The sequence below is a fragment of the Coturnix japonica genome, chromosome 8, assembly GCF_054131305.1.
Source record: "Coturnix japonica strain WE chromosome 8, WE-NBRP24, whole genome shotgun sequence".
NCBI classification, from domain to species: domain Eukaryota; kingdom Metazoa; phylum Chordata; class Aves; order Galliformes; family Phasianidae; genus Coturnix; species Coturnix japonica.
In genome coordinates, this window is record NC_140670.1 from 26,251,115 (window position 1) to 26,278,311 (window position 27,197).

General features: G+C 37.8%; 2 protein-coding genes and 1 long non-coding RNA gene across 7 annotated transcripts in view; 1 reads left to right on the top strand and 2 right to left on the bottom strand.

Annotated features, from left to right (window-relative positions):
- Positions 1 to 661: 661 nt before the first annotated feature.
- Positions 662 to 13,346, bottom strand: DCLRE1A (DNA cross-link repair 1A). 2 transcript variants are annotated; one of them, XR_014948758.1, is made up of 10 exons: positions 12,726 to 13,346; positions 10,313 to 11,809; positions 8,620 to 8,753; positions 7,842 to 7,960; positions 7,621 to 7,749; positions 6,003 to 6,146; positions 5,017 to 5,162; positions 3,783 to 3,937; positions 1,640 to 1,781; positions 662 to 1,380 (listed from the first exon to the last, which is right to left on the bottom strand). XR_014948758.1 is itself a non-coding variant. In XM_015867292.3 (9 exons), exons 1-9 carry the CDS (start codon positions 13,129 to 13,131, stop codon positions 1,214 to 1,216), a joined length of 2,910 nt encoding a protein of 969 aa, XP_015722778.1. In that variant the 5' UTR covers positions 13,132 to 13,346; the 3' UTR covers positions 662 to 1,213. The 2 variants fall into 2 exon arrangements, 1 of the variants encoding a protein (XP_015722778.1); XM_015867292.3 differs by lacking the exon at positions 7,621 to 7,749.
- A 442-nt stretch (positions 13,347 to 13,788) lies between these two features.
- Positions 13,789 to 27,197, top strand: part of NHLRC2 (NHL repeat containing 2) — a 34,479-nt gene continuing 21,070 nt past the window's right edge. For all 3 annotated transcript variants that reach the window (XR_014948762.1, XR_014948761.1, XM_015867293.3), the window contains exons 1-5: positions 13,789 to 13,981; positions 16,104 to 16,256; positions 23,191 to 23,646; positions 25,306 to 25,427; positions 26,504 to 26,633. Coding sequence is in view for 1 of the 3 variants with exons in the window: in XM_015867293.3 (XP_015722779.1) it covers positions 13,819 to 13,981; positions 16,104 to 16,256; positions 23,191 to 23,646; positions 25,306 to 25,427; positions 26,504 to 26,633 (1,024 nt within the window). In the remaining 2 variants the exon portion in view is untranslated. The remainder of the gene's footprint in view (positions 13,982 to 16,103; positions 16,257 to 23,190; positions 23,647 to 25,305; positions 25,428 to 26,503; positions 26,634 to 27,197) is intronic.
- Positions 13,928 to 20,965, bottom strand: LOC146759997 (uncharacterized). 2 transcript variants are annotated; one of them, XR_014948773.1, is made up of 4 exons: positions 20,867 to 20,951; positions 17,007 to 17,081; positions 15,494 to 15,590; positions 13,928 to 14,067 (listed from the first exon to the last, which is right to left on the bottom strand). It is a non-coding gene; the product is annotated as an uncharacterized LOC146759997 (long non-coding RNA). The 2 variants fall into 2 exon arrangements; XR_014948774.1 differs by lacking the exon at positions 17,007 to 17,081 and having other exon boundaries at positions 20,867 to 20,965.

Consider the following 27,197-nt stretch of genomic DNA (forward strand, 5'->3'; position numbering starts at 1 on the left):
AAATCATGAATAATTCTATAACAATTCAACTGTTAGAAGCACATTCCTGCCAAACAGAATCCCCAGATTTGCCCTAACTTGTGCAAGGCAGTAATTCAGGCTCAGCAGAAGCGAGCACTTCAACAGATAATTTTTAACACACCTACTTCAACAAGGAGTGGAATCCTAGGAATGGATATGCCAAATCCAGGGCAGTGAATGGTTTCTGTGATAAGGAGAGCTGGCATAATATATGATGTAAAATAAAAACTTCAGACGCTTTTAATTGCCTAAGTTAAACAGAACCATTTAACGATGTCATATGTCAGTGATTGCACTGAAAGAATTGGGAATCAGTGCAAATTTTTATACTAACACTGACCATTAAATAAATGTTTTCCTGACTAAAAAGACATAGAAGTTTTCAGATTAGCTATTCTAGGGACTTTAGAATGGTTTTCTGTGCATGATCCAACATTTTCTATTGAAATACTTAAAATTACACAAGCGTGCCCTGCATGAAACCACATAATTCAGTACCATAAACACCAAGCAGACAAAGAAGCAGCACCACCGAGGGAGAAAATGCAAAGTGAAACTTAACTTTCTGTTGTTGATTTACTTTAACTTTCTTCCTGAATCCAAGGGACAAACCTGTACAAACAGCCCTGCCAACACAAACTCACGTGCTTCATGTAGGTTCTTTATTTTCAAAAAAACCTTACCATAATATAGTTAGCAATGTCTTCTATAAAATTCATTCTTGCAAGCTTAAATACTGCAGAAGCTACACCAATATTCTCTCATCAAGTAAACTTTGTTTACAAAGTTATAATTAAGACTAATTCTGGCTTATGAAAAAATGAGCCTGTGCTGCATAAACATAATTATGTTTCATTTATTACAATAAGATATTTTCCTAAAAGATTAACCTGGAGGTGGCTTCTCCCCCAGCACTGTACATCTGGGCACCTCCATAACATGAGACAAATTAAGAACAGGTAAAAAGAATAAGATAAGAATACCCTGAAATAGGCATTTGCAAACAAGTGATAGGAAAATACATTAGTAAATAAATCAGAAAACAAGGTACCCTCCCATTAGTCCAGTTTTCTTAGGAGAATGGCAGTGGAATCCTTCCCAAGGAGTTCCATGCAAAAAGGAGCCACAGTTTCACAGGAACTCAGAATCTCCCATTCAAGCTTCTCTTCTTTGAAATACACATTTTTCCTTATTATTTATGGCCACTGTCCTCAGTCATCCAGTCTCTAAAATGCTTTTCCATTAAGCTTCTGGCTCTCCAGTCACCAACGTTTACAGTGGGGATAATTTTCTGTGGCTTCAACCATTGAACAAAACGTTTCATTTCCAGGTAACTGCTGTGCTCACTGTAAGGAATCCCTGAAATGAAACAAGTCAGAGAGATCTGTTACTCTTCCACCACGTAAAAACCTTTATTTGCAAGAACAGTACAGGAGCAGAAAGTATGAAAGAAAGTCTTCATTTACAATGTTCTCAACTACTTTCTCATGCAGAGACCCATCTGTCCAGTTTCTCACTGAATTATCTAAAGCATTGGTTGCAATAAGCAGTAGGAGTTCCCAGAACAAAAATACAAAGACCATTCACACTAAATGCAATGAATCTTTATCACACATACCATAAATGGTGATCTTTCCTCTTGTCTGCGGTTTGATATCCGTCACAGAAAGGCATGAATCAGAGTAGGTCCACCCAGTAGGTTTGAAAGCCAGAACTTGATCAAAATTCTCAGAAAACTTATTCAAATGATCTTGCAACCCCTGTTAACAAAAATAGGGCATATGCTGAATGCCATTAAACTGCTCATTAGCGGAAAGACTGGAGATTTCATGATAGAGACATCTAATTAAATTTTGTTCTCATGCTTTTATAAGAGCTCTTTTCTTTTAAATACCACCTGCCTTCAAATCAATAACGATGAATATTTACATTTGCAGAGCACCTCGTATGTTAGGACCCTAACTGTTTCATCTGAATAAGCACGTATTAATAACTACACATTACAAATCAGAACACACACAGCATCATCACATTTTTTGATCTTGCCCCCAAGCAATTCGTTTCCTTCTCTCGGCTGGAGGTCACCGCTCCTGCAGCTGAGTGGGGATAAAAAAGGCAAAAGCCTGCCTCAGTGCAAAATCATCTGGTTAATTTAAAGTGCCAATGACATTTTGGTATCTGCTTGTGGCCAGAAGCACTAAGGAAATTAGTGAATTAGCCAAAATATTGCAGCAAGCCAATGCACGGATACAGTGTTGCTCTGATCACTAAATTGTGCTTTATCACATCTCTAACCATGATCAAAAGGAAATCATCACTCCAATCTAAAAATGAAAAATAAAATAGTTTACAAGTTGACTAAGTTGGCCTCGATGCTGTTTAAGCTACGATCAGGAAAAGGATGAGGAGGAAGAATAAGAATAAATAGTGTTACTCCAGGATGACACAAGGTCAGTATTATTTCAAGCCAAAACCAGAAAACGAACTTCATGTGTATCAAACCTTAAAGGTGCATTCTTTACTTGAAAGCTGTATGTGATTTTAGAGCTCAAAATCATCAACCTTATGTCAGCAGCAGGAAGAAATCAAAATAAAGCCTGGTTTTCTAAAAAAAAAGAAAGGAGGGGAAGAGGGGAGAGAAATGGGGGGGAAGAGGGAGGAGAGATGGAGATTGAAAGGCCATGTCCAAACACCAATTGCTAACTTAACCCATCAGACACTGGGAAGTTATTAAGAAGAGAAGTGGCACAGCGAGGCTGAAGTAAAAGCAGGAAAATTAATCCACATTTGACAGCACTAAGTGAGCTCCTTCTTTCCCTTTCTTTCAGATTACCTTTAAAACTAGAGCCTGCCGCTTTGCCTTTCTGTATTGTGTGGGCCATTTTAAAACACTTCTTCGCCCCAGAAATTTGTCATCTTTCCGAGCTAAGAAATTCCCACAAAGACTCAATGCCAAAATTCTACTGGCTCAAATCTTAACCAAATGTGCTTTTAAATTCATCTGCTGTGAAACACCTTAAACATAAACTGGTTTACTTACTCTGGCTACAAAAAATACAAATAATGATCATGTGGAAAAACTAAAGCATGTGTCTGCAAAAAGCATCCTTCAATTCTTTTGCTGTGCGTTATTTGCTTACACAAAAATTTTCACTGAGTTTTAAATTATCCATATCCTCAAATATCCATATCCTTATTCTTCAGCAGGAGAAATAATGTTGTTTTTGCAGGTAAAAATATGATCGCAAATCCTTGGAAATTGAACTGGGAGGAACAGAAGAGAACCCCCCTATCCCTTCCTTATGTCAAATACCAAATTGGAATTCAGTGATGTTCATGGGCTGAAAGTGCATCTTCATGCAGAGCTGCATGCAGAAATTCCTTCTAGTCTTTTCCTGTATCACATAAAGACAGGCTGAAAGCAAGAACTCCGTGTCAAAACATTAATCGCTAATAAGACAGACCCTGCAGTCATTACAGAAATCCACTTCAAAAAGCCCACACAGAGCAAGTCTTGGAACAAATCTCAGCTTATCTTGCACAAGCACCATATTGAAGTGAAATTATGCTTTCTGTGCATCACGTTTGGAGACATTATTAATGTCTAATTGCATTTCATTTTCAATATAATGCTGTATGTCAAAACTTATACTAAGTAAATATGATCTGACAAGAGGCTAATAAGCACATAACACTGCTTGGGAAGAGCCAGCAGTTAAGATTAGCCAGAAGGTTAAACCAAGTATACTTACAGAACCTACCTTAAAATTAATTTGCATCATGGGAAGAATGTGAAGCAAAGTACCATCCCAGTTCATACTGATGAGGGAATTAACAGCTGCTGACTCCAAACACTGCAGTGTTTTGTATTTATCTCGGGACATGCTTGCCTTGGAACCCAGAACTTCAGCGATTGCTTTAGGATTAATTGGGAAAAACAAATGAACAAAACCAAACACTAAATAAAATAAGTAAGAGTTATTCTGTTACTTATTTGGAGCCATTCCTAGTCACCACCCTGGGTGGAAAAATACACCTATATTCAATAAGATAATTTTAGAATGTGAAACTGTTTGAGAAGTGAAACTTGTAGTGGATGATAAAAATACATATATACACCAGAAAACCAACTACTCCAGCTCCTATGTTTGAATGCCAGAATTACACATCACAACTGGAAAGGAGAAGAGAAGCACAGTGACAAGTTCAAAGTCTTCTTTCTTTGGTAAAATCTCACTGGCAAAAATTGATAATTGCTTCAAACAAGCTGGAAACATGAAGGGTTTTGGAACATACAAAGAAAACAAGCCAAAGCAACTAAGTATTAGTGCAAAGGTTATGCATTGATGACTTCAAATATATCTAAAAGCACAAAGAGCACAAACAGGGCACAGCTGCCTGCTCTAGAGTTCACTGCAGTACAATCACCTTGGTTTCTAATGCTGTACCTGAGTGAAGCAAAGCATACAAGATTGTTATTTGGACAGAAAAGTTGTGTTTTGGTTTGGGGAATGCTGTGTAAAAATTGATTTATTTAAAACTAAAAAATATACCCCTTTAGGAAAATACATTATATGAAGTTTGAAGAATAAACAGCAAAATAATTACACCCCTCTGCTACCTTGATACAGTGAGATTACTAAAACAAAAATACATCATTTACTTCTTAAAATGATCCCTGTCACTTTTCACATTACAATCAATTAAATAGGCTCATTCAACTAGTATCCAAATATTCCTTCTGTATACCTGGGAAGGAGCAGGTGTGTGTGTAAACATGGCGGAAATATAAAAAGTTCAAACTTCTTGATTAGAAAAACAAAGAACAAGCAGTAGCATCATTACATTCCTTCAATTAATGCAATTTCTGACCATTAAGAATAAACCAACCCTGCTGTATCCTACAGGAAAAAGGTTATTTAACATGTACTTACACATTTATTTAGTCTTTTTATCTATTAGTGTTTTTTCTTTGCTTTTTTTTTCTTTACGTACCTAAAAAAACTCTTTCCTTTCCAATGGAATAGGTGCCACAGACAACTAGAGTACGAGGGTTTAAAGTCACCATCTCAAAGGCTGTATTGACAGCAAACTGGATAACCTCTTGTTGAGAAGGAAAGGTATATTCAGGACTGCAGTACCTGGGGCATGGACACAAGATCAGATGAAGGACACCTAAGTTTACTAAGATCTTTCGATCTACATATATGCGATAGGAAATGAAAAAGACGCCATCCTAAAATATAACTTCAGTTTGTTTGAAACCCATTTATCAGAAACCATTGACTTGCTAAGATAAAACTGAATAAAACTTACCCTACGCATGCCTTCTCCCTGTGTATGTTCACTTGCCTGACACTGTCACTCAGTTCTGTAGTTTTTCCTCTATAAATACCAAGTGCTCTTTCAAGCATATTCTAATTACATCCTTATGTCTATTTTTTGTCATTCACACAAAACCATAACATAAAGCATTATTCATTCGCAGAAACATATGGAACAGAAATAAAGAACTGCAGCTGGACATTAGTCATCACAGAAAAACACTTACATACGTGAGTCACAGAAAGGCCTAATGAAAACCTGGAAATCTGACTTATCCACTTGGCATTCTTTCAGTCTTTCAATTTCCTCCCCTTACCTTTTCATAACAGAGCTGAACACTGAGAAACAACCATAAAACTCTTGTTTTTAGAGCTGAACAACTTACTGTACAAATTTTAACCCCAAGACCTTAATATCACAAATAATAAAACCATGTCAACAAATGCATCTTCTTCAATATCCACTTTTCTTCTCTTGTGTTAACAGCACAGCAGATGAACAGGATAGATGTACATGAACTTTGGGTTTTACATTACACTAAACAGAACTAATGAGCATCAAAACAATAAGGTTATTTACACTTGCAGGTATTTGGTTCACAAAGTAATATTAAACTGCAACTAAAGGTCATACTGAAAAAAATTAACTCAACTTACGTGGTATCAAGGTAAAGGGTGTGGATTTTTTGACCAATCAAAGCAGGGTAACGCTCCATAGAAGGATCTGCCCTGAAGTCTCCTGTGTGCAGAATAGCAGCTCCACTAGGTAGGTAAAAAAGGATCATTGTTGCACCTGGACAACTGGACAGAAAATACAAAAAACAGCCATATATAAATCATCTTTCAATAGAGATGGGGTGATTTGAGACAAGTAATATGGCACCCTCCAGTAACAAGAAAGTGTACATAACAACAATGGAAATCACACCTACTGTGCTGCCTAACGTAGCTGGAAATTCATAGTTTATGAAGGAATTGTAAAGCTGTCTTTAAGACAGACCTGAATTCTCAGATGAGACAGAGAAAAGAAAAAACACATCAACAGTAAAATAACCAAGTATAAACTTCTTTTTTGGGCTGCTCTTTTTTTGTTGGGTACAGCAAAGATGCTGCCTCAGTTGCATAACCTCTGAGGTTCTATTAAACTTGGAGTTAACAAGGACACAGCATACCACAAAACAAGCAGTATTCTTATCTGTAAGGAATATTGCATTATTGCAGATGCATCTTCATTCCTCTAGGACTTAATGAAGCATTTGCTTTTAAACTCTATTTCCAGGTTTTAAATATCATCCAGCATCCAGAATTTACTGTTTGTAAGTACAATTCTTGGCCACAATGAATCCACTGCACGTTCTGCAGCTCCTCACCAAAGCTGTCTGAAGGGCAAGCGCTCAGAGAGGAAAATCAGAGTGAGACTGTTTTGGACATGAGTCATATAGAAAGGGTAAATGAAACCTCAGAAAAGGAGAAAACTGGCATGAATCAGAGCTAAAATTACAAAACTGCTAAACTCTCCAAAAAGTTAAACTTGGTACTTAAGGTTGATATGCCTTTCAAACTGAAGCAGGGGATCAGGGAGGCAAACAGGAAAAATGAGAAGGGTCCAAACAACATAAGAAACAAGGCTTCCTTCATTCCCAGAAAGGGTTCTCAAAGGACTTCATGGAATCTTATCTCCCCAACTATAAACAAATCCTAAGATAAGTAATATTCAAACCAGCTGTGACACAGTGCTGCATTTCAATATATACTTTAGGGAAAGGACTTTTCTTCAAGCACGTAGCCAAATAAGGTACCAAGAGACAGAGCAGCAAGAACACAAGGCTGGAAGTCAGGAGCTACTGAACCCAAAATCCAGCATAACCACATACTGGCACTGCATCACGCTGGGTAAGAATCTCATCCTTCTAATCACTGAACCCACTATAAGTTACTTGTTGTGGTGTTTGTGGGTTTTTGTTTGGTTTCTGAATGGTTGGCTTCCATCTCTCTTGAGAACCAAAGTACGACATTTTACTTCAGCTGAAGATGTCACTATCTTGAGTTGTAGCTACAGAAACCTAACAGATCTGAAATCAGTTCTAGGATGTTTTCAACCAGGCACAAAAAAAATGAAGTCCCTAGACCTTAGAAAACCATCCAAACTCTCAACAAGTGCAAACACTAAGGAGATATGTCTGAATAAAACTAAAGTGCTCATTATATGCAAACAAAATAAAACTAAGGTTACATTACCAAAAAAGCCTAACATTCATTTTAAAAAATAGCTCACCTATTCCAAAAGTTCACATATGTAATAAGTTTAGGCTTCTAGACTCCTAAGTCGCTCATGAAATGATGTTAACAAGTCAACTCAGGTACTGAATTATTTCTGCCCTTCTTTTTTCAGATCCATGGAAACCTAGAAATTATGAAAAAACTGGGTCTGTTCAGCCATTTATCTTTAATATTCTACACGAACAAACACTGCATAACAAATGCAATGATACATACTGATTGGCATCAAGCAACAACACTTTGATCCCATTCACTATACATTCTGTGTCCATTGGCAGCACATTGATGTATTGCTCTTTGACTCCAAGTTTGCTCTTCACCAAATTGCCAGTTATCTGTAATAAGAAAAAGAACAAAATCTGTAGCAGTGTTGGCCACACAGAGACCTGAAGCATAGGACATGCAGGACCAAGCTAAAACAACTGCATTTACTTAACCTCAAGAAGAGAGTGCTTAAGGTGAACTTAATTTCAAACTTTCTTCTCCTGATGAGATTAATAGAGACTATGGAGCCACATTATTCTCCACTGACACATGCAAATAAAAATAAAATAAATAAAAAAAGCAGCTGCAGTCATGAGTAGTAAAATGATACATTTCAACAGTGTGTAAGGAAAAAAAATTAGAGTGGGTTAAGCACTGCAACAAGTTGCATGGAAACACAGCTGAACCTCTTATATTTTCAAAATGGGACTAACAAAAGCTCAGAACAATCTGATCTAACTTAGAAGTTAGTCCTGGACTAAGCAAGAAACTGAACTACATGATCTCTAAAGATCATTTAAACCTACATTAAATTCCTGGAAATAAGGAATACGTTTTACTAATCTTTAACAGACAAACTACGATAAGATTTCTTCCCAGATTCCCCTATACATACTATCCACTGTTCTGAATTGCCCCAACAATGGAATCTCTGTTCCTGTATTAATTTTCACCATTCTTAAAGTTGTACGTGGATTTGATAAGATCTAGTTACCTTGAAAAACCTTACCTTATTACAGTATAGTGGAAATACAAAGTTTTTTGTCAACCCACAATAGTGATCGGAGTGAAAATGAGTGAGGAAATAGGCCGTGCAGCCTTCTATTTCTCCATACTGGAAAGCATCAACTGTAAACCCAGTTCCTAAAGCAAAAAGGCAAGAGAAACCAGTCAGTAAACATAGATAGTTCAGAACAAGCAAACAGGTTTCTAATGAAATTTCTCTTGTATTCTTTTTTTATTTCTTTCTTCCAAATTAAAAAGGGAATACAGTTACACCATACAAAGTGTCAGGGACCATTTAATGACAGACTCAGTTTGCAAATGAGTCAAAAGTAAAAAAAAAAAAAAAAAGTTTTTTTCACATTAAAACAAAGTTTTAGCAAAGTCTCCACGTGCAAATATGTTCACAGGTCTCCCATCTATTAGTTGCTCAGCTGCCATCCTACACAGATGGCAGCTGATTAAGCAAATCTGTATTTAACTGGCATTTAAAAGTTCACGTTTAAAACCTAAGCACAGAATAAAAAAAAAATATATATATAAAATAAAAAGCACAAAGCTATTGCATAAAGAGAACAGCACAGAAGACAGCCCTCCTCCGTGCACGTTTAAAGTTTTTAATGCAGACATAATGACAAATTGTCCTTTTACATTGGGTTGTACTTTTGAAAAGCCACCAAATGCTGCAACGATCCAATTCATTTGGTGACAACCAAATATTTTTCATCTTATGTTGTTGACATCTCCCAGCTCTTCCATGAGAACTAGAAATTGTTCTGCTCACTTGGAGCCAGACTATGTAACTCCACTTAAAAAACACAACAAACCACAGTTGTCTGCTAATAAAAAAAAAAACCCACAAAATAAAATACAAAATTCTCAAGTGGGGGTCAATACGTAGCATTATCAGCACAGAAAACAGGCTTCACGTAAAGTAATAAAATTCAAAACAAAAAACACTACAGATTGTAGCAAAAAAACTTTAAATTTCTGTTGCAAGTATAGAACTCTGCTCTTCAAATTTATTATATGTGGAAATGCTCTCAGCTTATGGAACCCATGATAGTGGTGTAACCTCATGAAGACTTATAGTTCAGTCTTCATGAAGCAGCCTGGCTCTTATAACCACCAATATATTTCTATTTGGCTTCCTCAAATATTTAGATAAGATTAAATCCTTTGGTGGTAAGCAGAATTGTGAAGCTTTTAAAGTTGCTGATGTATCGTTCCATATTTAGCATAATTGTTTGAGAAGACTGAGAAATTCCTCTTTCCTGAGCTACATTCTGCTGCTTCATTTTCATTCCTTTGCTTACAAAGTTGTAGTGTTTCAGAATTTCATTATTATTATTTTTAATTAGAATAAGAAAATAAATGTAACTGACCAACCTGTTTTTAGGGGCAAAAGATACAATGTAAAAGATTAAATGCAGGAATTAAAACTAGTAACTGTTTTCCAGAGTCAAACATTTCTCTGTGCTTTACTGAGGAGGCCTCTGCAGGCTGCTGTCCCATAGTCAGATTCTTCTGAGGATCTGCACCCAGATATGATTTTATTGTCTCTTATAGAAGAAGTCACTAAAGACTGCAGTTTAAATGGATACGACGAGTGAAGAATAACAAAGCCTAAAATTAAGGGAAAAAAATGCAATACACAAGCCAAAATTAGATAAATGCTACATAACACAGTTATCTCTCACCTGGTATTTTCTTATAGAAAGGGCACTGTTTTTTCCTTGCTCCTTCATCCGTAGCAGATGATTCTCTATATCTTTTTCTCCACTTTCGTTGGCCACCAGGAGTTACATCTGCAAAGCCTCCATCTTTATTTGAACTTTCTTTAACTGCTTCTAGATCCTCCACAGATCCTTCAGCTTTCCTTTTTTGCTGTCTGGGCCTCTTTCCACTGGGAGCTACTGAACTTGGTGTCTGCTTTCCCTCACTCAAACACGCCTCTCCTTTGCCTTCCTCTTTCACTTTAGGTTTTAACCCAAAGAAAACACCAATGTCCATTTGTTTGAGTTCTTTGGCAGGACTGGATTTGGCATTCATACTTGCTAAGGAACGAGATGAGACCGTTTTAGAGATGGGGCTGGGAAAGCACACTCCAGTCGAATCAAGGTTTTCTTCTTTCTTCACCACTGGCTGCAGATTCTTTTGGCAAGCTCCTTTTTCAATTGCATCAGCAGTCATTTTATCTGTATTAGTTAAAACAACACTTGGGTCCCTCAAAACCTTATTTTTTTCATACAGAGGAGATCCAGCACCTTCTGTAAGCAGTTCTGATTGTGTATGAGTAAAATCTGAATACACAGAACCCAAAGCACAGGCACCCCTGTCTTGTGACTCTTTATTACCTGAGTTAATTACAGGGGAAATCAATCCTGGCTGTTGAAACTCCTCATTGTAATTAAGAGGAAAAGAGGATTCTGCTGACAGCATCTCCTGTTGATTATCTGCACATGGTGAATTACAGCATTTGCTGTCCACGTGACTCTGAGAAGCACCTTTTCCACTGTGATACAAACAGCTTGGTGTATTTCTTTCCTCACTGTGTTGCTTTTTAAGTTTAAAAACTTCAGCATTAGATTCTGCTCCTTCAAAGTTCTGGACTTTGAACAGTTCATTTTGTGATGTTTTTATTTCCCTCTCTTCCTCAGCTTCACCTTCACTTTCCTCACAAGTACTCAGTGGAGAATATGAAATTTCCCAGTCACTGAAGTCAGCTTTTGACTGCAGTAGGCTTGGCTGACTTGTATCTTTTTGACTACAAAGATCTTCGCCCAAAACACTTTCTTGTGAAGAGGTAAAGTCATAAAATTCAAATTTACAACTGTTATCTGTGGTTTGGGTGAGCTGAAATACTTGTTGAGGCTTTTGAACATCTGCAAAGGAGGAAGTACTTTCACTGGTTATATTTAGAGACTTCCTTTGTGCTGAGTCCTGTGTCTTTGATGTACACTCATTATTTGGGACATTTTTTAAGTTCTTAGACAGTTTCTCAGTCTGTGAGACTTCTACATGACTTGGAAAACAGCTGGACTTTGCAGCAGTAGAACATGTCACCTTCCTCTCCGAAGTATTGGCTGTAGAGTTCACAAGATATTCTCCTGCTCTGCTCGCTGCAAGTTGAAAGTGGCTATAACGCTTGTAGTGGGATGGAATGGTAGATGTGCACAGTAAACCATCAGGGCACTCTATGGAAACAATTCAGCCAAAAAGTAACGTTAATATCTCTGCTAATATATATTGCATAATTGTAACATCAAATAAAAATCACATAAGGCATACAGTCTTAAAGCTTTTCATATAAATGCAGTTATTGGAGGGCAGAAGACACAAGTGCAAAGCAATTGTCAGGCTGCCACATCTCCTGCCCCAAGCTGGCATGAAATGAGAGATTTTAGGTTTTCCAGCCTGATATTAGCATAGCACTGAGCCTGCATTAATTCCCCTTTCTAGCAAGATGAGTATGTTACCCTGTTTCAGTGTTGTACTTACTAATGTGCTACATGGCTTCTAGTTCAGAATTGTCCCATGTACAAGCAACACTCAGATGAAAAGTGCCCAAAAAGGCTGAAGATTGTTTCAAAACAGACCAAATCTTGGTTCTGAATCCACTTGAAATTCCACTGAAAACTGTCAGCTGGGAGATGTTTTAGATTTTAAAAAGTAGTCGGGTATTTACTTATGTGTAAAAAGTACTTGGGATTCAGATGCCAACGAAAGATCTGTGGCTGTTCCCTGAACACTTTCTGTTGACAGTTCACTAGCCTGACTTCTGAGAATTTAAAGACAGATGCAAATTCAATTGGGATTTTTTTTCCCTTTAATTGTAGGAGGAAGAGATGGAAATGAAGTCTTAAGTTAATACCACCATCAAAATCAGGATTAAAGGCTCAATTTTCATTGATCTGAAAAAGAAACTTCAAGAAAAGTAAAAAAGATATGAAATGGGAAGTGATTGTTACTACAGCACAGCAATATGTATATAGGATTGTGAAATCAATTTCTAAGGAAGGAGAAATTCTGAGTCAAAAACTGCAAACCCTTAACTGAAGGATATTTCCCATTATTTTACGATGGTAAACTTTATCCTTACCCTCCTCCTACCTTTTTCAACAGCTCCTGGAGTATCCAAACATTCAGCAACGTGCCAGCGAGGTGTCTGCACCAGCAGCAAGGAGAAGGGCATCTGACAGCTTGGGCAATATCCATCACAAACCAGCCTTGTTGGTGGCGAGCCCTGTTCTGTCAGGCCGCTCGTGCTTTCCTGAGTACACACACTGCTGTCATCTTTACATGGATCCAGCTCCTCCTTTGGCCTCAATCTCTGCTTGCTTTTCGGAGGAGTGCTATTTCTTTCCACAGATTTCTTTTTGCTTCCATTTCTCTTTCTTTTCAGCCTGCATTTGCCTTTGGTTACTGTCTGCCTGGACACACAGGTACCGTGTGATTTACTCTGTGTTTTTTGCTTCCTGATCGATTTGTATTCCCAAATATCCTCTTCTTCAGACATGGCAACATATGAAATCTCCTCCTTGCGCTCGAGCAGCACTTCACAAACCCAACTTTCCTACCGTTTGTCTTCCAGCAGCGAATGGGGGATGGCACAAAAGCAATCAAACCCCATTGTCCCAAAGCATCACTGGGCCCTGAATCAAACGGCAGCCCCTGATGGGACAGGAGCATGGTGGATCCCAGCCTCAATAGAACTTAATGAGCGCCTCTTTCAGCATCCGCAACCGCTTGCAGAGTGTCGGCGTTCGCAGCTTCGTCACCTCCTCTGTCTTAACAGCCCCCTGCCCTCCCGAAAAATAAATTAAAAATAAAAAAACTCTCCATTTTTAGTCCCGATACATTGCAGTTGTGACGTGTTTTACGCTTAAGAATAATAATTTAAAAAAAAACAAACAAACACGAAAAGAGGTGGTGTTGAATCTGCTGGACAGGAATCACAGCTGGGTGGTTTAGCGCGCAGCTTCCCTCACGAATGTGCTTCTGCGAATTGCAAAAGCCGGGTCAAAATGAGAAATGAATTTTAAAGACACTTCCTTTAGGAAAGACGAGTTTCTGTGTGTTTACGTTTACCGTTTTTATTGCTTGTTTTTGCTTCGTTTTAATTACAGCTTTTCTCTCCCGGGCCGAATGTGCTGCAGCGAAGAGCAAGGATAGTACACAGCGGCGGGCTCTGGCGGGGGGTGTCATGGCGGCGGAGGGGCTGGCGGGGCTGCTGCCCTCACAGACACAGCTGGAGTATGCGCTGCTCGATGCCGACAGCCCGCAGGAGAAGGAGAACCTGGTCTACCAGTACCTGAAGAAAATGGACAGCAGGGAGCGGGACCTGACGGCTCCCGAGCTCGGCGGAGGTGGGTGGAGGCAAATTGTTCATCTTGCAAACCCTGCTCTGGGTGTTTGTGGCCTTAGTGATACAGGAGCTGTGAGAGATGAGGGGCTACAAGGCAAAGAATCAAACAGATGAAATACAGGATTAACATCATACACAGCATAGGAGTGAATTGTGGCTTTTAATCTCTGAATAATTTGACTGTCTGGATTTGGCCTCAAGATGAATTTTTATTGCTAATCTCTTAGTTTCTATATTTTGTCAGTGCTTATGTTTGTCTCTAGAGATGAAATGAAATAAGTAGCCAACACTTTTTATTTCCAATATGCTTTAAGGGAAGATATTTTGATTAGGAGCGGTCCTTGAGAGCAGCTCAGCAGAGAAAGACCTAGGGGTCCTGATAGATGAGAAACTCAACATGAGCCAGCAGTGCGCTCTGGCAGCCCAGAAAGCAAATGGGATCCTGGGCTCCATCAGGAGAGGGGTGGTCAGCAGGGATAGGGAGGTGATCGCCCCTCTCTACTCTGCTCTTGTGAGGCCCCATCTGGAGTACTGTGTCCAGGTGTGGAGCCCTCAGTACAAAAAAGACATTGAGATTTTGGAAAGGGTCCAGAGGAGGGACACAAAGATGATCAGGGGGCTGGAGCACCTCCCCTATGAGGACAGGCTGAGGGAGTTGGGCTTGTTCAGCCTGGAGAAGAGAAGGTTGCGGGATGACCTCATTGCAGCCTTTCAATACCTGAAGGGAACTTACTGCCAGGAGGGGAGTAAACTCTTGGAAAGGGCTGAGAATAGCAGGACACAGGGAAATGGTTTTAAGTTAAAAGAGAGAAGATTTAGGTTGGATGTTAGGGGGAAGTTCTTTACTAGGAGAGCGGTGAGGCCCTGGAACAGGCTGCCCAGTGAGGTTGTGGATGCCCCGTCCTTGGAGGTGTTCAAGGCCAGGTTGGACGGGGCCCTGGGCAACCTGATCTAGTAAATGTGGATGTTTGGTGGCCCTGCCAGGCAGGGGGGTTGGAACTACATGATCCTTGAGGTCCCTTCCAACCTGGGTCATTCTGTGATTCTAGTGAAAAGGGGAGTAATGCCATTAAAGCAATCTAGTCTTCTAAAAAGCAGAATATAAAGCCTCACTCATGTACTGTGGAAATGCATGAACTGAAAATAAATTTTCAAGTCTGCATATGTGTACATTCACATTGATTATATATTCATATATATTCACATATACAGTACAGAGAGGGGCCAAACTTCCTCATAGTGAAGCAGAAAACAAATCTGCTGAGTTGACTAGCAGCGCCTTCTGGAACACTGAGCTCATGGTTTGCTGAAACTGATGGGGTGAAGGTTCTGACTATTTTCAGATTATTCTTAGTACATTTGTGCACTTAAAGTCATTTAAGATTTGAGTTTGACTTTATAACATATCACATCTGTTTTCCTCCCCTTTTTCCTCCCCCAAAAAGCACTGAGTGGCAAACAGTTATGTAGGACATTCGTATCTCAATACCAGAATCAGAGTAATATCAGTTACCAGCGAGAAAGCATTGCCTTCATTTTTCAGATCAAGTAGATGAATAAGTATCCAAGTGTACTTCCACCTCTGTCTGAAAGGGTTACAGTTCTGTCACCTGGGAAGAAATACTTCATATGTCATTTCAAACTGTTCAAAATGAAGAACAAAACTAAAAAGGCAAAAATTCATTTCATTCCTGGAAATAGTTATTTACAAAAATGTTGTAAAATGAAGAGTTCCATGAATTATTAAATAAGTTGTCGTTAATACCTACGATGATGTTGTTACATGTTGAGTAACATAGATTTTGAAATATATGGAAATTGTTCAGCAGCTTACATCTTCTGTTAATTAAAAAGGTACTTACTGAACTATGCAAGTTGTACTTTCAATGTTATATTAAATTTCATAAAAATTTCCTTTAGTAATTTTGAATATTTGTGTATTATAAGGGTGAGTTTGATAAGCATAAGACTTCTGTTTTGCTTTTCTGCTTGGTGGAAAGAGGAGGGGTTGTTTGCCTGAAGTAAAATGTATGAGGAATGTTGTATGTTCACATACCAGTTAGGTACAAGCGTCTTCCTTTCCCTACCCTTCCTCTAACTGGCTCTCTCTGTTCTCTGTGCAGATCTACAGTGGCTAAACACTGAAGGTCCCATTTCTCTTCACAAAGACCTTTGTGGAAAAGTTGTGGTGTTGGATTTCTTTACTTACTGCTGCATCAATTGCTTGCACCTGCTGCCTGATCTCCATGAATTAGAGCACCAGTACTCTGATAAAGGTAAAAGAGCTTTGGCCAGCACAGAATAGAATTTCCTGGCAGTGTTGCAGGTGGAGTAGCTGAGTCACTTCAGTTACTAAACAGCTGGCAGCATTTCAGGGATGCCTAAAAGTGTCTTCTAATCTTTTAAGTAGCCTGACAAAGGTTACTGGCTGTACTCTCATCACATTTTTAGGTGGGGCTAAATGCAGTGTTTCTTTAACTGCACAGGCACAGAAGACACTATATGTGCTTGAAGCATGAATCTGATATCCTCATAGGGCCGTTTGCAAAATGCATGGATGTAAGTTACAGGCTCAGAGTTGCTGTATGCACATTTACCTTACAGATGAACTCTGGGCAGGACATTGTGCAAGTGGTAGACTAGTTTAGTCTTATTTTTTTCCTTTCTAATTGAAATAAAAATACATTAAAATTTGGTTTAGGATTTATTTATTTTTTTTGCATCATCTTGTTTTCAATTAGTAGCCATCTATCCAGAGAGAAGGGATTAAGCTCTTAAAGATTCTAAGTCCACATCTGAAATAAAGCCCATCTCTCTCTGACTGAATGAAAATCCAGGGTAATTACTATTTCAAATTTAGTCTCTCATCATTCTGATGACTTGTCAGAGAGGTATTTCTACGCAGGAACATATCAGCTACTAAGTTAACTTGTATATGTTTCAGCAGATCAACCAAGTGGATAAAAAAAAAGTGTTACTTTCATTCAATAAAATACTTTAAGGACTAACAGTAAAAATTACATTACCTTATAGTGTTTACTCTTTTGATTCTACATTAGCATTTCTGATTTGATTTTCATTTTGCAGCATTTTCATGTTTCCTGTTTTCATTGGAAAAACAGATGACAGTATCTTTGAAATTAAAAGTTCATTCAGTTAGTTAACTCATATATTCTAGGTTTAAATAGTGCTTTACAAAAGATTGAAATAGAATAATTTACCTGCCTTGAAAAATTTTAACTGTTTCCTTTGAAGAAATTTGAGAACTGGTATAATAATTTGCTATGACAAACATCATTGAAGTAACATTTTCATAGCTTTTTTGTGAAGGAGGCACTTAGATTTGAGCTATAGAAGAACTGGAGATTGGGAAAAGACACTCAGGAAGGAAGTGAAAAAAATAAATAGAAATGAGAGCAAGCATGTAGGAGATAAAAGTTACCAGTCAATAAGAGATGAGAGGAAAAGCCAGCTTGAGAAACGTGAGAAAAAGGCTGGAAGAGTAAGACTGACAAAGAAGGAATGTTGGGCAAAGCAAAAATACTTTAAGGATACTAAGATATAAACTTCTTTAGCATTCACCCTGATGGCAGAATTTCATTCCATTTTAATCTACTGCCATCTTTACTTAATGGAAGCCCATTGCCCCTTCAGGATAATGGGGGACAGATTCACTTTCACTTGGGTTGGTTCCCCCATCTCTCACCTCATAACTACAAAAAACCCTACAGTATTTTACATACACATTTCATTTACATGTTTACAGTAAGCTACAGTAGCAGAAGAGTCCTCATCCAGCAGGTTATTCAGAGAGAAAAATACTTTACTCTAGGAAAGTTATCTATTTTATAGTGCATTTGGGTCTTAATCTGTTATTAGAATAGCTAAAAGAACACTGCCTCCATGTTTCTGCATAGCTGAGAACAAACCTTAATATTGATATAATTTGCAGCAACATCTTTTTGTGCATAATTTTTCTCATTCTAATTACTTTTTTGCCCACGTGGTTTAAATCCTGTCTCACTGAGAGAATGTAGAAACTTCAGTAATAGAGGCATCAGATTTAAGACATCTAAACAAGAATCTAAAAGTTTTAAGGTGATCCTAAGCCATCAAATATATCTTTGCGGACAGTTCTGGAACTTGAGATTTGTCTCAAAGTAAAGACTGCTTTCCATAGGATTAAATATCGCCTAGCGTCTTTATCTGATCTGTTCTTGTTGCTATCTTCAGTGGAGCTATTTCTGTTCTTCAAGTGGCATTCAGAAAGTTATTTTAAACCCCAGTGCATATCCAGTTCATGTTATCAGCAGTCCAGAAATTACTTCTATAAGAGGGAGTACTTTTTAATATTCAGAAATAGCTTGGCATAACTCCAGTGTTATGCTCTGTTATAATCCTTCAAATAGTGTTTTAAATGGTGTGCATTTTCTTGTATCATGGTGTAGCATCTGTTTCCACAGAAGTTTTCTTCATGAAGGAGTATTATGATGTGTCTGTGCGGTATAGGTATCAAAGAAATTATCCTTCCAGCCTTAATGATATTTTTTATGGAGGAAATAAACACTACTACTGATCTTATTACAGTGAAAATGTTTAAATTGCTGTTCAGAGTTTATCAGTTTATGATACTAGAATTTGAGTTGTCTCACACTGCAACATGCCATGCTTACTGCATTGGCAACAATAATATGATTTCTTTGGCTTTCTTGATTCTCTGTCCATGAACTTGTTTTATGCAGCTCACGTACAGAGCTTCACCCTTCCTTGTTCTCTTCCAGAGATATTACCACTCCTCCAGATGCTGTTCTTCCCTATTAATACTGTTTTACAGCTGAGGAGAAGAGCCAAAAGAGAAAAAAATACGTCTCAATTTCTTTGTAAACAAATAAAAAGCAAGTTAGAGATTAAATTGATTTCTTTGTTTTGTTCTTAGAAGGAAACAAACTCTTCTGAGCTCAATAATCTAACTGTTTAAAAGTCAGGAAATAATACCCTTTCTTACATTTCTGACACAAAACCATCAAGATAATTTACTTGAAATAAAAAATGAGTTACACTGCCAAAACAATAACAGCTCTGGCAGCCCTCCATTTTTAGAGATCATTCATCAAGTGCTAGCAATGCAATGTGCATTGCTGCAGAAAATTTATTTCCTGGAGCAGGTGTCAGACAGCCATAATGCACACTAGAATGCTTATTCTTTTGTAGAAGGGGATTATTTACAGTCTGGTTTTGTACACCATAATATTTTTGCTGCATTATTTGCAGTAACACAGCTGTTCAGTAATCCATATTATATATTGGTTTAATCTTTAAAGCTTTGAAAAAACACAGAAAGCCCCACCCAAACAATCAACCAAAACCAAACTGCAACACAGGTATTAGAAGCAAAGTAGAGCAGAATTCTTCACATCAGTAATGCTTCCCTAAGGTAGCATTTGGGCATTGTAGAATAGAGCAAGCTAAATGCACATTCCATTACATACGTGGTCATGTAGGCCAAGAAGAAAACAATGATAGATTTAGAAATAAAACACTGGGTTGGTAACATAGATAGGGTTATGCTGCAAAGCTTTAAGAAACATGATGGCTTAATATCTGCTGAGTTGTAGAGATTCTTAAAGAAAATAAGGAGAAAAAGGTTTGGCATTTCTGCAAAAAGTATATTTAAACAAAGTAACCACTGAGCAACAGGGGAAGAAGAGATTTGCAGGTGTGCTTCTAGGTAGTCTGAGAGTAGCAGATGCAGTGGGTGAACACTTTGTGAAAAAACAAGTAATGAACTTGCATGAAATATGACTAAAAATGTAGTCTTTTCCAGATTAAATTTGTGTGGAGTTAGGAAAGTTTCATTCTGTCGTAACAAATGGTTATTCTCAAAGAAGAACAAAATGGTCTTTTAATTATCTGCTGCTTTGAATAACTGAACAGTTCATGCTCTGAAAGTATTACTGAAAATTCACTAAGAAAACATTTGAAATTTGTCTTTCCCAATTTAGTGACCTTCACCATATTCAATTCAACACCAAATAAAGGCACTTAGTTCCTTACAGAATCACACTGCACATCCACTTTTATCCTTTAAATCTCTAATTTGTACCCTCATTACATAAATCTATTAGCCATTCAACTAAAATGTTTTGCCTGTAGTAGTACAACACACTTTTGACTGCAGTATTTGAAGGAGCACAAATTAACCCAAGATGTAACTTAAGATAAATGTCATTTAAGAACCTCATTAAGATCTTCAGAGCTCTGTACCAGTTGTATATTAAAGTTAAACATCAACAGAACTGGATTTAGGTTGGATAATTTCTTCATCTGTGACACCTGCAGGGTCACAAAGCTTTCACCTCTTTTATGATATTACTTGTATTGATGATAAAAAATAAGGAATTCACTGTAGACATAAAAAAACACTAGAAGGAAACACTACAGATATTTGAATGCAAGCAATAAAAAATCATAAATGCTGATTATTTATATAGATACAACTGCAAAAAGAAGAAAGAACTTGTTGCTGTCAAAATATTTTTTAATTTAGAAAAATTAGCTAAAAAGGATATCAACCATAAGGGTATTCCCCCTTCCTATTTAATTTAGAATCTCTACTCAACCTAAGACATAAGGTTAAATAAAACTTGATAACATTTTTTCAATAAAGTAGTAGAATGATACCAGTTACCTGTGATTATAAAAAGCTTGAAATATCCATTAACACAGGTGATTTTTCAATACACAGATATACATATGTATACATACAATACAGGTATAACAGTGGTAAGTGCAATAGGAACAGCAGAGCAGCAAGATCCCAGGCTGTAGCAAATAAGGCTCTACTCAAATGTAGCAGCAGGCACAGAAATAAAAGGAATTTACTTACCTTCAGAAGGCCTCAGGTGCACAATAGTCTACAGCAAGCATTGCCTCCCTGGCCAACCTTTAAATAAGGTCTGGGAAGGGGTGGATCCTGGCTCCACCCCTTCCAGTTATTAAGGGGCATTGCTTGCACCTGAGCTCCCCTGAGCTGGCTCTGCCTTCCTACCAGGTGCTCAATCACTGCTTCAATATATGACTTAGTTTTTCCACTGCATAGGGTTAATGTCTAAGATTTCAATTATATCAGCAGTTTGGGTTTAAAGTTATTGTGCTGCAGCTTTCTACAACTGCATGGTTGTTACTGTCATTATCTTCCTGGCTTCAGTAACGAACGATATTCAGTGTCTCATTCTTTTATGGTGGCTGTGAGCAACAGATTCTAGAAATGGAATGTTCTGAAATTTAATCAAATGTCATGGTTCAGATAGTCTCATTTATTTCACTCGCATCTCTGAATTTTAAAATAAAAATAACCCAAAACCTAAATCATCCCACATTTGACAAGTTACTTTGACTGTAACAACATGATGTTTATGGCTAAGCATTCTTTAAGCACAAAATGAAACAAAATATGTTGTTGATGTCATGTACATTGCTCATTTAATTTCTGAGAGATTATGCTAGAAGGCATAATTGAAAGCACTGAAAGAGATCCAGAGTTGTTTGTTAGAGCATTTGAGGTTTTCTCCTCCTAGGAGGTACTGAAAAGTGACTTTGCTGAAGGCTCCTCATTCTTTTTCTGTTAAGTAGGTAGGGGGGTGCAAAATTTGGGACTGATGGTGAAATTATTTACATGGAGTAGAAGTATATTTGTTTTTTTGTCCCATAGAGAAAAGCTGATGAGTTCTGAACTGTAGATTTTCTGTTTGAGTTTCACTGAAGTGGGAAAATAAACAAGCATTTCAGTTACGTGCTTTCTGATCAATTTATTGCTGATGCTGTCTATTCCATGTATACAAGCTGAATTATATTACTTTGTGTTTATTCAGTACCTTCATAAAATCACAGAATCACAGAACAGCCTGGGTTGGAAGGAACCTCAAGGATCATGAATCTCCAACCCCCCACCACAGGCAGGGCCACCAACCTCCACATTTAATACTAGACCAGGCCACCCGGGGCCCCATCCAACATGGCCTTGAACACCTCCAGGGACAGAGCATCCACAGCCTCTGGGCAGCCTGTGCCAGCACCTCACCACTCTCTCTGTGAAGAACTTCCTTCCCACTGACATCCAATCTAAACCTTCCCTCCTTGAGCTTAAAACCATTCCCCCTTGTCCTATCACTGTCTATGCAAATAAGAAGTTGACTCCCCTTTTTGCAGCCCACTTTTAAATACCAGAAGGTGGCAGTGAGGTCTCCTTGCAGCCTTCTCTTCTCCAGGCTGAACAAGCCCAGTTCCCTCAGCCTGTCTTCGTAGGGGCTCCAGGCCAGGATACCATTTGCTTTCCAAGTTGCAAGCACACACTGCTGGCTCACGTTCAGTTTTTCATCCACCAGCACCCCCAGGTCCTTCAGCACAGGGTTACTCTCAAGGTGTGCTTCTCCTAGTCAGCATACATATCTGGGGTTACTCTAACCCTAGTGCAGAACACTGCACTTCGCTATGTTGAACCTCATTAGTTTGTCAAGGTCCCTCTGGATGGCATCGTTTCCTTCTAATTTGTCAGCTTCACCACTCAGCTTGGCCTCAGCAGACTTGCTGAAGGTGCACTCAAACCTATCATCAGTGCCATTGATGAAGACATTACAGAGAACCTTCATGCTGGGAATTCAAGTGCAGTATCTCTATACTAATGATTATTAACCAAATATAGGTATTTTGTTATAAGCATTAAGAAGAGGGATTAAAATTGAAGATTAAATTGATTTAATACACTTCTTATATTTTTCATGGTTTCTGGTGCTGCCAGCTCTATGTAAAACACGGGGTACTGTTTTGATTTTAAGAGCCTGTACCTTTCATTTCTTTACTTTTTAAAGTTCCGTGTTATATTTGCGATTCCTGGTTTACAATAGAAAAGTATTAATTTTCTGTAAACACCATATTTATGTAAAGGAATCAGACACCAAAGAGGTATCATGAATACCTGAGAAAACAAAATACCACTTGAACTGCTGAAGCTTACCCATGATTATTTTCAAAGCATTTTCTGCCTTAGTATGCAGAGGTTAAGAAATTAAGAACTATTTGTGACATATTACTCTTTTTACTTGCTAAACCCTCTTCACTCTGAAATGCGCTTAGTTACTTTGGAGCTTTGTTTTTACTTTTTAAACTGAGATACAAATATATTTAAATGTAATAATTCACTTCTCCTTTCAGATGGCCTTGTTATTATTGGTGTCCATTCAGCGAAGTTTCCAAACGAAAAAGTTCTGGATAACATTAAGAGTGCAGTTTTGAGGTACGATATTGGCCACCCTGTTGTAAACGATGCAGACGCAACACTGTGGCATGAACTAGAAGTGTCCTGTTGGCCAACTCTGGTCATTCTTGGACCTCGTGGAAACATGCTGTTTTCGCTTGTTGGAGAAGGGCACAAAGAGAAGTTGTTTTTATTTACTTCAATAACACTGAAATTCTACAAGGAGAGAGGACAAATTAAAGATAACAGTATTGGAATAAAGCTGTACAAAGACTCCCTCCCACCTTCTCCTCTGCTGTTTCCTGGCAAAGTGACAGTAGATAAATCAGGAGAAAGGCTGGTGATAGCTGACACTGGACATCACAGGATTTTGGTCACTCTGAAAAATGGGCAAATTCTACACACTATTGGAGGTAAGGTTATGTAAATTTTGTTATGGACTTTTTTGCTCGGGGGTGGACTACATTCTGTGGTGCTCCTATGACCTGGTGATTCATAAGCATTGGTAGAACGGTTTTTTTTCCTAGAAAAACACTTTTACTGGACATGGGAGGGATAAAGCGTAGTACTATCAATGAGAAACTCTTATGCAACTGGTTGAGTTGTCTCTAATGTTTTTTTCTTTGTTTCATTAACTAAGTTCTTTATTTTTATGTGACAGCCAAAAAAATACAGTTTTTCTTTCTTCTGAAAGAGCCTCAAATGCATTTAGATTTAAGTGATCTATATTTACATCTGGCAGCAAGATAGGGAAAAGAGATAAGAATGCTTCCCTTTCCAAGAGGAAAAAGAGAACACTGGATTACGGTGGTGGTGTGTTTCAGGGGTGCATTTTGTTTGTTTTGGAATGAAGAGCACCACTCAGTGGGATCATTAAACTCCCTATACCAGCGGCACAAACTGCGCTGAGTCATGATCCAAGTGAACCTTGGTCAAAGTATCAGTCCCAGTGCTCTTCTACAAGAAACACAAACAGGGTTTATTATGACAAAAGTCAGACAGTTTGGCTTCTGTTCTGTATGTGAGCTGAAGTCTCTGCCAGCAAAGTACCCATCAGTGTTCTGGGATGTTCAGTAAAGAGCAGCTTGGAGGGAAGTGTCCTAATCTCTGAGTTGGTACCTCAGTTCCTGATGGCTCTCTGTGCTGTGCTGTGTCCTAGTTACAAGGGGACTACTGAAATCCAACACACCCCAGTATTTCATATTTGCTCATGTCTGAATTGTATTCCAGCAGTAAGTCATAAAAGTCTGTGTATTTTAGTGACGCAGTTAAATGATTCCGTGGGCAGAAAATAGTGTAATTGAGTTGATAATACAGTAATAAATGTGAGCATGCACAAAGGTTGAAATTGCTATATTTGCATCATACATCATCTTGCGCACGTAACTCATGAATCTAAATGTCTTCTGCTGACACACAGTGCTTATGCACTTTAAATGTTACTCCATCTGAAATACCATCCTTGCACTGATACTGTTTTATCGAGGTCACATTCTCCCTATTTCTTCACTGTGCTATGCAGAAGGCTGTCACTCCATCATTCTCACTGTTCTTCCATGTGATTTCTTGCATGGCATCTTTTTGCTAAGTTTATTATTAGTAATGAGGAAGTGCTGCTAGTGAAATACTGGTTTCATTATATTTACAGTAAGATTGAAACCAGTGAAATGGAATTGAGGTTGAAATGTGCAGTCCTTGCTGCTGACTTGCTTTGATGTAATTAGGAATAAAGTTTTAGAGTTTTTGGGTGTTGTCTTGTGCAGTTACTTTTGTCTCTCAGCAAAATGCAACTGGAGCAATGTAGAACCCTACTAAGACTTTTCTCTGAGAGATAATCTTAAAGATGTGGAGAACTCGCGGAGAATGAGTTCAGAACTTAGTATCAGGCTGTAGCAATGACGCATCACAGTGATTAAAATGAGGCTTTAAAAAATGTACGTAATGTGAACTCTACAAGGCAACATGGAAGCATCTTTTAGAATATGTGATTATCTTACAGCTTTAAACAGACCGTTTATTTTCCACTTTCTTTTTCTAAAATTAATTTTGAGTTTGCTTTGATTCATTTATAGGTCCAAACAGTGGAAGAAAAGATGGCAGATTTTCAGAGGCAGCTTTCAACTCACCACAAGGCGTTGCTATAAAAAATAATGTTATTTACGTGGCTGATACAGAAAATCATCTAATTAGAAAGGTAATTTTTCCATATGAAAATTTAATCTCTTGTGCCTTGCCCTACTTACTCGAAAATTTATATCAAGTGTCTTATTCTACAGATACTCTCAATATCAAGAAAGAAATTTGGCCTAGTATCTTCCTAAAAAAGGCCTTTGAATGGTGGTTTTATAAAGGGCTGCATATATCTTTGGTACTTCCTTTCAAATGAAACTATGCACTGCTTCTAGTAACTCTTACTTTCCTGTTATAAGAAATAACTATTCTTAGTGCTGGAAGCACAAGTGGTTTTTGTTTCACTTCCAGTTGTGGAAGATTCTTATCAGAAGTTATTGTATTCCTACTGTTTGGTGGATATCCAAATGTTTGGGTCTACAGTCTGCTTTGATCCGTGTGGGTTTTTTTTTTTCTGTTTAACACTTGCAAGTTTTTAGCACATAGAAAACGTTGCTGTTAATATTTAATTGAAGTTGGATCTCAAACCCAGTGAGGCCAAACTTAGAATAACGAGAAGTTTGCTGAAGCAATATCATATTACCTTGTTATTAAAAGAGAGATATTAGAAGTCACTTAGAATATAAACAAAGGGGGAAGGAAAAATAAATAGATTTAAGTTGCAGAACTAAAATATATTTTTTCCTCCAAGGCATGAAGTGAATTGCAACAGTAATTTCCTTTGTATAGATTATTTTATCTAATGATAAGAAATAATTTTACAATATCTGAGCTTTTATAGCATATTCCTTTAGAAGTTTAAAATATCCATATCCACTGTCCATCTGTCATCACTTCTCTAGCAAATTCTAATGCTTTCTTCTAAAACTGCTGACCAAATGAGTGTTAATTTTTGGTGCATCTGCAAGGAAATGCAGTCAGTTGTTTTCCCTGCTGCCTTACCCTCCTACCGCCAGCAGAAAGTATTATGGTCAGATTAACAATTTTCCTTCATAAGCAAATACCTGAAATTTATTAGGATCTGAGTTTTACTTGCAAAGATACTCCATTTTTTACATAGCTATCTCAGATTATCTGTATTACTTCTATTATCTATGGTTGCTGTTGTATATTTAGCATATATAATTTTACTTCTTACAGATTGACCTGGAATTAGAAATTGTGACCACTGTAGCAGGAATTGGGATCCAAGGTGTTGATAAAGAAGGTGGAGCAAAAGGAGAAGAACAGCCTATCAGCTCCCCATGGGATGTGGTCTTCGGGAGTTCAGGTGCAGTTTCAATTGAGCTTTTTAACAAAATCTCCCATGCATGGGTGTTTGCTTAATGTATTTCTGTTACAGTAGGAACCTGAAACATGAAATGGTAAGATATACTTTATAATTGAGTCTAAAAACTGGTGGTTTCATCTGTATAATTACCACCATTATCAGCTGAGTGTAAATTTCTGATGTGAATCCTGAAATAATGTGAGCTGTTAAGTTCTCTGAAGAAAAAGTCTTTCGTAGAAAGTTAGGTATTTACTCAGTCAAAATGCGGAAGGAAACAGTGATTGCCTTTGCTAAGCCAGTGCTTTATGGCAGGATGACTGAAGAAGTGGCTGCATTGTACAGGAAGTGGACATTGTCTGAAGATCCTTTCTTTGCCTGTATGGACATCTCGCCACTTGTAAATATTTGAGTTTAGGAAATAACTTTTATCTGATGACTTCTGCTTATTCCTGTTTAGATGACATGACATTGTTAGACTAAGAGGTCATGATAGATTCAAACAGATAGAAGAACACCACCTCAGAAAACACCTTCCAAGCATCAGGGGATAGTAATGAAGGCTTT

Coding starts and splice junctions, on each gene's coding strand:
- DCLRE1A (XM_015867292.3), bottom strand. CDS start 13,131: ATGTCTGAAGAAGAGGATATTTGGGAATACAAATCGATCAGGAAGCAA. Junction 8,754..10,312: donor TTTCTATAAGAAAATACCAG/GTGAGAGATAAC, acceptor TTTTTGCTTTAG/GAACTGGGTTTACAGTTGAT. Junction 7,961..8,619: donor TTCCACTATACTGTAATAAG/GTAAGGTTTTTC, acceptor TTCTTATTACAG/ATAACTGGCAATTTGGTGAA.